This window comes from Artemia franciscana, chromosome 5 (genome assembly GCF_032884065.1).
Source record: "Artemia franciscana chromosome 5, ASM3288406v1, whole genome shotgun sequence".
In the NCBI taxonomy this organism is placed as follows: domain Eukaryota; kingdom Metazoa; phylum Arthropoda; class Branchiopoda; order Anostraca; family Artemiidae; genus Artemia; species Artemia franciscana.
In genome coordinates, this window is record NC_088867.1 from 2327749 (window position 1) to 2342670 (window position 14922).

The window sequence follows — 14922 nt, forward strand, 5'->3', positions numbered from 1 at the left end:
CAATATTTAACTATATGGGAACTTTTAACCACAGAAAGGGAGTAAATCCAAAAAGCTTATTTCAATAATTAAGATCTTTATTGATAATTAATATTTTTTAACAGGTTTTCTAATACTAGTATCTTTGTTCCCCTGGGTACCTAAAAGCATTAAATCAGCCTTTTTTATTTTTTTCAACGACCTTTAACGAATATATTTAATATGAATTTAATTGTCTATACATTAATGTGAATGAACTTCACTTCGAAAAAAAAAAAAAAGAGAGAGAGAGAGAGAAAAGAGGTTATGTCATACCGAAAAGTTGCGTATGTAACCTCTCAGTTTCTAAGGGCATGCTTCAAAACGGTGGCGCCCTTAGTGCTCTCTCATAAATGCACTGCATATAAGATGAGCGATTCTTATCAACAGCAATACAGAAGCTTCATTTAAATGGGTTGATTCATAGCAGAGAGGGGCCCTAAACCTTAAGAGGATGTTTGTAGGCCCAAATTAGCCGGATTCTGTTAAGAGGCACTTGGGAGACGAATCTAAAACAGGGGTAATATCGTTTACACTCCATTTGTTTATAATCTTTGAGGCCCTTTCTGCCGAAAGGCGAAAACTCCTCCTCTCATGGTCAAAATTTTTCGGCGTAAAATGAAGAATTATATTTGTATGTTTAGTTGTGGAGAGGAGGAGATAGAAAGGACCCATCCAACATCAATAGAGGTCCAAATAAAGGTTTACAACTCTATGCACCTTGTGCCACAACCCATGGGCGTCAACAGCACGAGGACTTCCAAGGGAGCTTTAGCCCACAGCCTCTTGAGAAGTAAGAAATGTACGAGGAACGCACTTTGCTACATAATTTGGAAAAAAGGTTTTTGTGGCAACTTCTTCAAACCTTTGCCCACCCTGTTTCGTCTCTCGCCAATAAATTGTATTGGTACTTCAAAAGAGATAAGTTACTTTTCTTTTAAAATGTTTAAGAGGCATACACATATGCAAGTGGAGGGACTCTAGACCCAAACCCAGCCCCCCAAAATTCTCAATTTTCTCAGCGTTTTCCTCGCTTCTTATTCACGAGAATGATTTTCATTATTATTTACCCTCCCCCCCCCCCGAAAATATCTGGCGGACAATCTCTTGAATGAGGCATTTTCTAGGTCCCATCATGATAATGAAGCTGATGATATCAACGTCGTAAAGACGCTGATTACGTTGAGCCACAATATTTATACCAGAAGTCAGGGTTGCTACCTGTAGCAAGATTTGCTATTTTAGCACTATTTTATTATATAAAATGCTATCAACATGCTACCAAATGCTACATGCTACCAACATGTTGGTTACCACTTGTAGCACGAAAGTGCTATTTTTAAACGGATTTAGCACTATTATAGCCGATTTTTTTATTGTGGCACCAAAAATCGCTGTTAAGCACGCAAATCTAAGCATTTGTAGTACTTTAGGAACTGACTATGGTGGCAACCGTGGTGGGGATAGCAAGACACAGCTGACAGGAGATGACAGGATATAATCGACGACAAAAACATATGTCGTTCTTGTGCATTATATCGCCATCATTGGTCTCATTATCGATACAATCACCAAACCTCCATTTCAAAAATCTTCCTTTAAAGCTTCAGCCAGCTAAAGTCCCCCCCCCGTCTTTCGGGCAATCCCACCAAGGACCTGTTACAAGGGGCCATCACCGGTGTTTCCGTAAAGAGCTGTCAAGTAACTGAATTGGTCTGAATCAAATTTTGCGGCAATTGAAATATGTCAGGCCGAAATTTGTCTTAACTGGTTTTGCATGAATCGAGTTTCATTGGATTGAGAGTTCTTACTTAGACTTTATATTCTAACCTTTTACGAAAAGTATTTACCCAAAATAACATGACTAAAATTAGAAATTTTAGATGTTTTTTAGCTGATTTTTTTTTCATATTTAGCTATGCTGAGACGTATCGACCTATGGTGATAAAGCAGTGTTAAAAAATCAATATATTTTTGTAATATATACGGAATGCAAACATCAGAGCGAAATGTTCTAGATGGATTTGCCAAATGGTCTTAGCCTTTGTATTAGAAGCTGTCTTTGTATAGAAGTTGTTTCTCAGCTTCTATGGCTAAATAGTGAGCTACTGCTTATTTGGACCCCCCAACTCTAAGAAATGAGTGCAATAGCAAGCCTTTCCAGAATACAATTTTAGCTATCAACTCTCCTCCTTGATGAAAAATAAATTAGTCTTAACTTGACTTACTGCTATCAAGTCCTCAATCTGTAAGTGCACAAAAATTTTGAAACTCGACCCCATCCTCCAAATTTTAAAAATTGTAGTTAACTGTAGAAAAATTGTGTGCGTGATAGCTATAAAATATTCCGCGGTTAGACATACCTAAGAATCGCAGGGAATTTTTTTCAGCGGAGGTATCGTCAAAACAGGATAAAAAAATGCCAAAGTACAAGGAGAACTAGACCTCCGTTGCCTGTGCAACGGGAAGTGTTGCAGCAACTGTGCCCTGTTCCTTAGGGCACAGTTGCGGAGCAACACGTGCAACTGTGCCCTACGGGACACAGTTGCTATTTCCGGGAAATCTGAAAGAGATACGGAAATAACATCTTATAGTTTTCTGCTTAACTTTTGATGGTCTAAACTAGGAAAATATAAAACAAACCAAATTCACCAAAAAATTTAAATTGCCCCGAGGGCATGACAAAACTTCCAAATAGAAAAACCCAAAGAAGGAATTTTATTTCGGAGAAACTATTGTAAGCTCCAGTTGTTAGGAGATCGAGACCTGTCGAACCGCGTTGGAAAAAAAATTCTAGCTGGTCCAGAACAGAAGTTACCTCTAGAACGTCGAAACTTCGGAAATTATTTCTTAGAGAACGAAGCAACTTGGTATATAGAACACTTCACTTCTTCTTGCATACTTTTCATAGCACTACTCGATAAAAATATAAGAAACATCAAAATCGAAAATTTGAGAAAATTCCAAAAAAAATCGGAACGAGATGGACTTTTCGAAATCTGTAAGAGCTACGGAATTTTGTGCTCCGGTTTTCGAAGAGACAAATGAAAGTTCTACATGAGTTCAGCATAACTGTATTTCTAACAAGTTTATTTCCGAAGCTAGGGTCGTCTTAACTTGACGCCAAACATCGAACGCAGAGTTTCTAAGAAAAAAACGGTTTTATTTTTTTTTTTATGGAAAACTGTTAGAAATTTTATTTTTTACTCTGTTTCACGTTTCCCTTCCCTCTGAAAAATCTCAAATTTTTAACTCTTACCACTTCGGAGCTACAGGTCGCTGATCACGGTGGAAAAAAACAAACAAAAAAACTATGAAAGCAGTAGTGTTGCTCCGCAACACAATGAAAGGGAATTTGGTAAAATCATAAAATACAAGATTTAAGAGAGGCACTTCTTTGTGTAACCCCTCCTGCATATAGACATATCCCCCTCCCTCTGAACCCATCGGCAATGAACGCTAATTGAAGTACTTACCGTTTAAGTACAGAAACGGACACTTTTATGACAAATTATGATTAAAAACGAGCGTATGCAAACCTATTTCTGCTCGTTTTAAGATCTGCCATGGCTCATTACTATAATTTGAAACAGCTTGTTTGGTTTATTTGATCAATGAAAATATTTTTTTTTTTTTTTTTTTTTTTAGCTTAACCTGAAGTTAATGTCTAATGAACTTAATCTACACTCTTTAATGTCTAACGACGCCATTGTGTATAGCAACAAGGGGGGTGAGACTTCAAAGCTTCAACTCGGCCATGTACACTCATTTCTAACCCCAGACCTTCCCCCACACGAGATCTCAAGATTGTTACGATTTGATTATGGCTTTTTAAACCTTTAGGACTACAAAGAACATGCCTATTTTTGCGTTTTCTCCAACTTTTGCCCCCCTCCCCTTACATGTTACATTTCCCTTTCCAATTCCTAGATGTTGGTCTGCTTCAAATGCCTTAGCATTGGACTTACAGATGCAAACGCAATACCTTCCAGAGATCAAGAGGCAGGGGTCAAATAATTTCTGAGGCCTCTGGTAAGTTATTAAACGTTGATAATCCAAAATTATGTTATTTGAATTTTAAAGGCTTTAAAACTGAGTTCCGTTTAATTATGCGGTTTTGACTCCGAAGGGGATGGGTTACAGGATGGGTATCAAAATTCTATTTTTCGGAGTTTCGGTTAGTATTGAGCTGGGTCACTCCTTATTTACAGTCCGTTACCACGAACTGTTTGAAAAAAAACTCCTTCGCTCAAACTCTATTTTATTTGAAACACTCTTTAATTTGAAATTTCTTTTGGAATAGTAAAGGTCGGATTTCTATGGAGATTTTTTTAAATTTCAAAACATAGGAGAAATGCTCCTCGAGTCTTTTAATCCGGATACATAATGGAACTCTTTATTTGAAAACGTATTCAAAAGTGGGACGTACCATCTTATTTACATTTTAGTCTTATATCAAAGATGTTTCAGCTATGCGGTTGTGGATTAAAAGAGAGAGGCCATATTTATTTACCACAAACAGCAAAACTTTGCCAAAAACAAACAGAATAAGACGAAAATAAAATAAATACTCGCAAATAGAAAACAGAAAAGTTAAGAAAAACATGTGATTGATCCCTTCAAAAGATCTCTCTAAAATAAAAGAAAGAAAACTAAACTGAATGTTAAATATAATTAATTTTAAATAAATTCTATACTAAAATTCAGAAGAACAAAAGTCACTTCAAAGATCAAAATGAAGAACTTTACTCACTAATTTGTAACACCGACTCGAAAGCATAGATCATCAAATCACTCGATGTCAAAGTCAAGGCTGCATTTAGGGGAAAGGTTAGGGAGTTTGAGCCCCCCCCCCAATCCGAAATGTTTGTTCAACTCGTAAACACGCGATAAAAATGCATAAAAACACAATTTTATGCGCTTTTTAACGTTTTTTTTTATTCTCCTCCCAAAATGCCCCCTCACCTCGAACAAAAATCCTGATAGCGGCCGTGGTCCATGTGACCGATGAGTAGCCGCACTTCTAGCTTTCAAGTTCGATTAAACTATATTTAATCTTCAACGTTCCATGCAAATTTCAATAATTTTGTATATTTATGATAACTGGATATTACCGTTGTCAAATATTTTATCGATGTCGACATGTAGCCTACCTCTTATAAAGGTGTGGTTGATGTCAAAGGGCTCGGCAAATTTTTTAAACAAAAAAAAAAGAACAAAAAAAATAACTCCAAATTTAATGCGTTTCATACAAAATTTTCCCCCAAATATTTTTCAAAAGAAGTTGTAGGATTCCCATGTAAAAGCCACTTGGGGTGGGGGAGAGATTGATTCTGGGCAGTAGAACCCTAGTGGCATACTGACCACACACGAGTCTCTAAGTTAAATATACAAAAATTGTATTGTATCTTTTGGGCTATAACAGTGCATACCTACACATAAGACGTCCCCCTCTAACTCTAAATCAAGCATGATGTCAATCGCCCCCTCCTCTCTATTTTTTAATGGTTGTTTTTCTTTCAAAAATCGATTCCTCTAGATTTTTTAAGAATATCTTATTGTGCATCCTCAATAAAAACAAAATCCTCCCATCTTACACTTTTGCATTTCTGTAATAAAGTGCATTTAATTTTGAACAGCTAAAAATAGCCTATATGTTTTTTTTATTTTTGTTTGATGACTTCAACATGCTGTAATATGATCGCCTCTACTAGCGTGTCTATAAAATATCTGTCATGAAATAGGCCATTAGCGTAAATTGGCACACTTTTTGCGTATATTTTTATAAATATATATTTTTTATATATATATGTATATATATATATATATATATATATATATATATATATATATATATATATATATATATATATATATATATATATATATATATATATATATATATATATATATATATATATATATATATTATTAGTATAAATATATATTATATATATATATAAATATATATATATATATATATATATATATATATATATATATATATATATATATATATATATATATATATATATATATATAAATATACTAGCTGTTGGGGTGGCGCTTCGCGCCACCCCAACACCTAGTTGGTGGGGCGCTTCGCGCCCCCCCAAGCCCCCCCGCGCGCGTAAGTCGTTACGCGCCATATTAGTTGCGCGCCATTGTAGCTCTTTTAAATTGAAAAGGCAGATCCGTTGGAATCTTGGGAATGCGAGGAATAAGAACAGCCTCACCCTCAAAAGGCCCTGTCAAGATTGTGGCCTCTATTAGGTTTTCCATTGTTTTTTTTACGGCAGGTCGAGTGCCATAGCAAAGCTTTGGTGGGTTTATATTTCTTAAAAGTATTATTGGTAGGCCTATTTTTAGTTGTAGCACGTGTGGTGGAAACCCTGAGAATAATATCTCGAGGTAAAAACTGATCACCGACCATAACGATGGCCACTTCGTCGATAGTTGGAGCATTGTATCTACGCACATGTTGGCCAGGAGGCGTTTTGTCAGCGGAAATAACAATTTTATGCGTATAAGTAGGCATCAAATCGATGGCTGTTTTGAACAGACGCACTAAATTATTATTTTCGTGGAAAAGATGTTGTAATTGGGAAACGATTGTCCTTTCAATGTTGGGAGAAATTTCGCAACGTGCATTCAATTCAGAATTTCTATCACTGATGAAGTACAATTGTAAAAATTTATGATTCTCGCCTGAGAATGGTAGAAGAGACCCTGCTCTATGATAAATTTGCCCTTTTACTTTGAAAGTAGACATAAATTGATCTGGATTTTCAATTTGGGCTCCAAACGACGTCATTTGGAAACATGAGTTGTATTTTCTGATTCATTTATATTCCTTATGTCCCGGTGTCCCGGTCGTCATTTATATCCCCCTGTTTTATATCCCGCTTATTTTTCAGTTTTTTCCTTTTTTTAGTTTTTTTTTTACTTTTTTAGTTCTTTTAGTTTTTACGTTTTTTAGTTTTTTTTAGTTTTTTATATGAATTTTTTTTTTTTAGTTTTTTACCTTTTTTTCTTTTTAGTTTTTATTGGTTTTTACCTTTTTTTAGCTTTTTATCTTTTTTATTTTTTTTATTTTTATTTTTAATTTTATTAGTATTCTTTTTCTCTTCTATTTTTCATTTTTCCTTTTTTTTAGTTTTTTTTAGTTTTTAGTTTTTTAAGTTTTTTCCTTTTTTTAGTTTCTTAAGTTTTTTTAGTTTTTCGGCTTTTTTATTTTTTTATTAGTTTTTAGTTTTTTTTGTAGTTTTTGCCTTTTTTTAGTTTTTTCAGTTTTTTTTTAGTTTTTAGTTTTTTACCTTTATTAGCCTAACCAGGATTTGAACCTGGGGCCTTCATTCTCCGTTCTGACACCCTCTCTCACCGAGTGACTACTCCAGCATGTTCATTTTGGTGTTTTAAATGGTATAACGTCACCTGATCCACAGATCCACAGACCCACAGACAGACAGACAACTTATTTTTATATATATAGATATATATATATATAAATATATATATATATATATATATATATATATATACATATATATATATATATATTATTATTTATTATATATATTATATATTATATATATATATATATATATATATATATATATATATATATATATATATATATATATATATATATATATATATATATATATATATATATATTATATTATTTATTATTAATTTATTATTATATATATATATATATATAAATATATATATATATATATATATATATATATATATATATATATATATATATATATATATATATATAATATATATTATTTATATATATATATATATATATATATATATATTAATTTATATATATATATATATATATATATATATATATATATATATATATATATATATATATATATATATATATATATATATATATATATATATATATATATATATGCATATTTTTGTATAAAAATATGCATATATACGCATATTTTTTGCGTTTTGATTATTTTGATCCAATACTAAATAGTCAAAAACAGGACAGAACAAGTTGTTGGGTATCCTCTGGTCCATCGCTAAAAAACTTCACTTCAGGATTTGTGATTGAAATAGCCCTCTTTAAATATTTTATTATCATCTGGGTTATAAGACGGGGTAGGAAATGAATACATAGGAGACGTATCACTCCTGACTAAGTCTACAACATTGACGCTTTTACGTATTCACATCTTCCTTGAGGTAAAGCAAAGATCTAACCTTTCGAATTTTCACATTACGTACACATTTCACGTAAACATTACGTACACATTTACGTAGGCTACACGTCTTCTTTAAGGTAAAGCAAAGATCTAACCTTTCGAATTTTCGCATTACGTAGACATTGCGTACACGCGTACGTACACACGTCTTCCTTAAGGTAAGGCAAAGATCGGTACTTGTGTATTATTCAGAACACACTCAATAAGTGAAGTTAGGTTCTTTCGTGAAACAAACTACGATGCGAAAATCCGGTTTCATAGTCATAAAGACAGAACTCAATTTAGTTTGCTACGCATAGTGATAGAAGATAGTGTCTGAACATGGATTTTGAAATGAAGAGGTAGGCACATAGAGGTAGGTACATCCCACCACCATTTACAATCATACTTAGTAGAGTATGTGTGGTGGGCGGCAGTAAAGGCAGAAGGAAGACCTCTTTTTAACGCGATTCTTAACAACATTTCTGCGTTCTGGGTACATAATTCTAAGTTGTAATTTTACAATGTTCCTAATAAAGTATTATATTTTCATCATATTTTGTTTTATTTCATTACCTTTATCAAAGTTTGGGCTATATATTTGCACATTAAGGCGAGGGGGGTGCATTATATCAAACACCTAACCTAACCACCTCTATGTATAAAACATTTAATTAAAATTTACCTGCATCGCAGTTTGTTTCACGAAAGAACCTAACTTCACATTCATCTTCATGGTGACCTCCCCCATCCCCTAAGTGTTCCGCCATCTTTCACCTACGATCAGAATAATTATAATCTTCGCAATACCAAAAATCATATTCAAGTACCTTTTACTCCTTGTGTAAGATCAGATTTGAATCCTTTAATTGCGAGTCATATTGTATGGATTAAGTTGCCCGAATCAGCTCGAAGGTGCCACTCATTCGGTTTGTTCAAAAAAATTATGGCTTCTTTTTATCTTTTTTTATATGTGTATACGCGTGTAAGTATACTACTACTACTACTACTAATAACTCACTGCAGCGCCAAGCCGCCTGAGGCCAACACAGCTGCGCACGCTCCTCCTCCAACCTAATCTATTTAAAGTTTCCCTCTTTACACCCTCCCAGGAAGTTCCCATTTCCTTTAAATCTTTATTTATGACATCCTCCCAACCCAGACAAGGACGACCTGCTTTCCGTGTAGCCCCAGACGGTTCGCCAAAAAGGACAATCTTCGGTAATCTGTCATCCTTCATCCGTAGACTGTGGCCTAGCCATCTCAACCTTTCTTTCATTATAGCCCCAGAAAGCGGGATTGAACCACACTTTTCGTACAACCTACTGTTTGAAATACGGTCAGTCAGCCGGGTACCCAGAACAATCCGTAGGCAATTTCTCTGGAAAACATCTAGTAAATTTCCATCTGCTTTTCGGAGCGCCCTTGCTTCAGAGCTATATTTGATCACTGTCATCACTGTAGCTTCCAATATTCTAATTTTGGTTTGTAGACTTATCTTTCTATTCTTCCAAACTTTTTTTAACTGTGAAAAAACACCCTGAGCCTTAGCTATTCTACTTTTAACATCTTCACTACTCCCACCATCTTTACTAATAATACTACCAAGGTAACTGAAGCTTCGCTTATCATCTTCACTTATTCCTAGCCTTAGTGACTTAGTCTTCTTAACATTAATTTTCAAGCCTATTTTAGCACCCTGAACTCGCAAAACCTCTAAAAATTCATTCATTTTGCTCACACTTTCATCTAATATGCTTAAATCATCAGCATAATCTAAGTCCAGGAGCGTTCTTCCTCCCCATTTGATTCCATGGTCTCCAATTGCCTTTCCCGTGCTCCTTAAGACGAAGACCATCAAAATGATCCATATAAAGGGGGATAGAACACAACCCTGCTTAACTCCTGATTTAATACAAAACCAGTTGCTAACCTCATTTCCTACCTTAACCGCAGCAGTATTATTCTCGTACATAGCACAAATCACTTTTAATGTATTTTTCTGGTATACCATATAACGATAAGACCTTTGTTAACGCTCTTCTATCAACAGAATCGAAAGCTTACTCATAATCGACAAAACTGATTTTCATTTTATTTATATTTTATTTTCTTCTACTTTTTGCTCTTCTCCCTGTGAGTAAGTGATTATTTATTTTCTTTTTTTTCTCTGAGTAAGTGACTCGTTTATTTTTCCCCTTCTTTACAGGCCAAAGAGCCTTTGGGGGAATAGTAAAATGTAATATTGTATGTGTGATTCGTGATGAATAAATCGTATCTTACTTATTGAGTGTGTTCTGAATAATACACAAGTACTCAAAGATATAACCTTTCGAATTTTCGAATCACGTACACATGTTCGTACACACGTCTTTCTTAAGGTAAAGCAAAGATCTAACCTTTCGAATTTTCAGTTTTCCCCATTTTAGACCTATTTGTAAAGTTTCTTCTTTCGAATAATGGAGTTAGTCTCATAGCACATTCTTTTAAAAACACTGCGCCAAAACTAAGGAATATTCAACAGTACATAGCTAATGATTTCGTACTGAGGCTTCCAAACATGAATTATTAATGATAAAGTGATGTCATGAAGATGATAGTAAGACTAAAAAACTCGATGCTGGTATCTTAGTATGAATCAGTGCTTTTGTGTTGTTAATCATCGTGTATATAACACATGCAAACTATAATAACACCATTTCTAAAATGTGTCAACAACGTATGAAGCAATCACGAGGGAGATATTTTTGGGATATTAAAAAAAAAAACGAATGACATGGAAAAGGGTGAAAATTATAGGATAAAAAATTCAGAAACATTGCTATCTCGAGGGTAGCCTACAGCCCAAAGGCAACATTGAGAGGTTGAAAAGGTTCGGTTTTTTCTCTTTTCTTCATTGAAAATTATAGGATAAAAAATTCAGAAACATTGCTATCTCGAGGGTAGCCTACAGCCCAAAGGCAACATTGAGAGGTTGAAAAGGTTCGGTTTTTTCTCTTTTCTTCATTGCTCTTTACGCTCGTTTCCACAAATCGAATCCAATCTTTTTGGTCGTTCTCCATACATGACATTTCCCTAATTTTCCTAAGAAATACGCATAGTGTTTAAGGGCCTTAAGGCAAGGCCTCCTCTAAGCATCTGCTCTTTTTGGGAATACCAGCCCGGGGTTCTGATTCCCGCTGCTGCAAGGTTTGACAACAGGCCTGCCACCTATCCCTGTAAAGAGAGACCCATCGACTAAAACGTCCATTTTACCCTCTGTAAGCCAGGATGGCTCTAGAGAATCTTTATCCTTATTTTCTAAACATCAAGACTGTTATCATTTTTATTCCCATTTTTTTCACCAGATTTTGCTCTTTTATATACAAGTTGAGTTCAAGCCTCAAGCTGATCGTCATTAAGCAGGAACAGGTTAAAAAATGCTTCAAGGGAGTGGAGAAGTTGTACGAGGAAGCAAAGAGTGAAGCAGTGAGAAGCGGAGTGGATGAGAAGCGCATACAGCTGTGGTGGCCTCCGGCGGCTTAGTACTATGAGAATTGTTAGTGGTAGCATTAATGCGCAACCTCTTAGAAAAAAGCAACCTCCTAGAAAAAAACAACCTCCTAGAAAAAAATGTTTTGCAAGCCGACCTCTGTTGACCATCGTCTTGAATAAAAAAAAGTTGTCTTTTTATCCTTTCGAGTATTTCTTTAAAATAGATAAGGTCATCCAAAGGGATATCTGATCTTAATCAATGCTAGTAAAGCGTGCAGAAATTGAATTTCTGAAATGGGTACTGGCCTGAAAAACACCGTATCAAATGGGCATTCATCCAACCAAAGGTCTTAAATCACTATAATCATTCTCAGAGGATTTCCAAGCAATATTTGAACATAAGCTAAGAGCTGTTCTCGCTTATTTTCAATTTGGTAAATAATTATTAAACAGTTCGTGGTAACAAACTGTAACCTAAGTAAGGAGGGACTCGGCCGAAGAGTAACCGAACCATAGAAAAAAAGAAATTTGATAACGATTAATGCATCAAAAGAATTGTTTTTTTTTATGTTGATTCCAAATATATTTTTTATTAAGTTTAATGCTACCCGTCAAATGCTACGAGCTTGAAAAAATTTGCCGCATTTTTGACGAAGGGGGGAAACATACACCATCAGTGAATTCCATCAGTGAACATGAATCAGTGAACATGAGTTTCACAATGTCAGAGAACCATACTGGAGAGTTTTCAAGTTCCTATCAACAAAAATGTAAAATTTTGCAATTTGAGTAAAAACAAATTTCGCAGATGCGTTTTTATTTGTTTTTTTTTCCGCCATGGGTGATTGTTTCGAACCAACAGTCAGAAAAGATCGGGAGAGGGCTCATCCAAACGGAGATTGAAAGTTTCAGTCCCCTTTTTAAGCAACAAGAAATATTGGAGGGCAACTAGCCCCTCTCCAACCTGCCTTTTTCCCAGACTTCTGGTCAAAATTTGAAAGAGCCAATTGATTCAGCATAGTTGAAGGGTCCAACATCTATGCATATGGGAATGAAATGACAACTTACAGCTTCTGGGTAAAGGGCTGTATGTTAGGCAATTCACCCATTATTTGCATATGATATTTGTTACTGGAAAATATACAGACACTTTTCGAGGGGGAGATTTTTGGGAAGGGGAGATTTTCCATCAAGAGAATTTTCCCTGACAGAAAATTCCCCTGACTTTCCCCTAGAAAGTTTCTAAGGGAAATTTACCTAAGGATATTTTACATGAAGGGGGGGGGGTAGATATCCCGGAAAGATGTCAAAAACGTTAGAAAATATTTTTTTAAACGGATTTTTTCAACTGTAAGTAAGGATCAAAATTAAAACTTAAAAAAAAAAACAGAAATTATTCCGTATATAATAGGGGGCTTCCCCTTCCTTGCCCTTCAGTCTTTACGCTAAAGTTTAACTTTTTGGCCCATTTTTTAAAGAACGACAACTGAAACAAAAGGACCACTGAATTGAAATGGAAAGTATATTTAAAGAACTTTTAAGATTTCAAACAGTTCGTGGTAACGAACTGTAGTAAGGAGCGACCCGGCTCAATAGTAACTGAAACTCTAAAAAACAGAATTTTGATGCCAATAGTTACATCAAAGGAATCACATTTTAATGGTGATTTTAAATATGTGTTTCATCAAGTTTAGTCTTACCCATCAAAAGTTACGAGCCTGAGAAAATTTGCCTTATTTTAGGAAATAGGGGGAAACACCCCTTAAAAGCCACAGAATCTTAACGAAAATCACACATCAGATTCAGCGTATCAGAGAACCCAACATTAGAAGTTTCAAGCTCCTATCTACAAAAATGTGGAATTTTGTATTTTTCGCCAGAAGACAGATCACGGATGGGTGTTTATTTGTTTGTTTGTTATTTTTTCCCCAGGGGTGATCGTATCAACCCAGTGGTCCTAGAATGTCACGAGAGGGCTCATTCTAACGAAAATTGAAAGTTATAGTACCCTAAGGAAGTGACCAAAAAAATTGGAGGGCAACTAGGCCCCCTCCCACGCTAATTATTTTCCCAAAATCAACGGATAAAAATTCTGAGATAGCCATTTTATTCAGCGTAGTGGACAAACCTTCTAACTATATCTTTGGGGACAACTTACTCCCCCACAGTCCCCGTGGGAGGGGCTACAAGTTATAAACTTTGACCAGTGCTTGCATATAGTAACGGTTATTGGGAAGTGTACAGACGTTTTCAGGGGGATTTTTTGGTTGGGGGAGGGGTTGACAAGAGGGGGATATGTTGGGGGAGCTTTCCATCGAGGAATTTGTCATGGGGGAAGAAAATTTCCATGAAGGGAGCGCAAGATTTTCTAGCATTATTTAAATAACATGAAAAAATAAATATGAAAAGTTTTTTCAGCTGGAAGTAAGGAGCAGCATTAAAGATTAAAACGAACAGAAATTATTACACATACGAGGGGCTCACCTCCTCCTAATACCCCGCTCTTTACGCTAAATCATTTTTAGTGGTTTCAACTATTTATTCTACGGCTTTTGTGATTCAGGGGTCATTCTTAATGAATTGGGACAAAGTTTAATCTTTAATGTAAAGAGCGAGTTACTGACGAGGGGGTGAACCCCTCATATCTATATATATAAAAATAAGTTGTCTGTGTGTCTGTCGAGTGACGTCATGTCATCATGTCATGTCGTCATGAAGTTAGTTGTCGTCATGTTTGTTATGATGATGACGTCATTAAAGGTATTTAAGACATTCGTTCACGGAAAAATGTTTAATTGTAAAATGACTGAAGAACCTACAATGACAACAGCCGAGGAAGCTGCTTAAAGAGTCTATGCCAAAAAACTTGCTGCTGATAGAGAAAGTAAGAAAAGAAAGCGTGTCGAGTGACGTCATTATATGACGTCTAAATTATTTCATCATATACCAATTCAAAAACGAATGTATTCAAGCCGAAGTAGCTGAGTTGGTAAAGTGTTATGTTCCAGGTTCCAGGTCCAAGAGGTTCCAGGTTCGAACCTTGGCTTTAGCATTAATACAAAAGAAGAAAAAAACTAAAAAAGGTAAAAACTACAAAAAAAACTAAAAAGAAAATAACTAAAAAAGCTAAAAACGAATGTATTCAAGCCGAAGTAGCTGAGTTGGTAAAGCATTATGTTCCAGGTTCCAGGTCCGAGAGGTTCCAGAT

The 14922-nt window shown here is 35.0% G+C and overlaps 1 protein-coding gene across 7 annotated transcripts in view; it reads right to left on the reverse strand.

Annotated features, from left to right (window-relative positions):
* Window positions 1-14922, reverse strand: part of LOC136026871 (rho guanine nucleotide exchange factor 10-like) — a 254534-nt gene that overhangs the window by 70937 nt on the left and 168675 nt on the right. Inside the window, exon 1 of one of the 7 annotated variants that reach the window (XM_065703658.1) lies at window positions 10640-11764. The exons of the other annotated variants lie outside the window; for them this stretch is intronic. Within the exon in view, the coding sequence (XP_065559730.1) occupies window positions 10640-10715 (76 nt within the window). The 5' untranslated portion in view covers window positions 10716-11764. Of the gene's footprint in view, window positions 1-10639; window positions 11765-14922 lie in introns of those variants that run through there. 7 annotated transcript variants of the gene reach the window in all.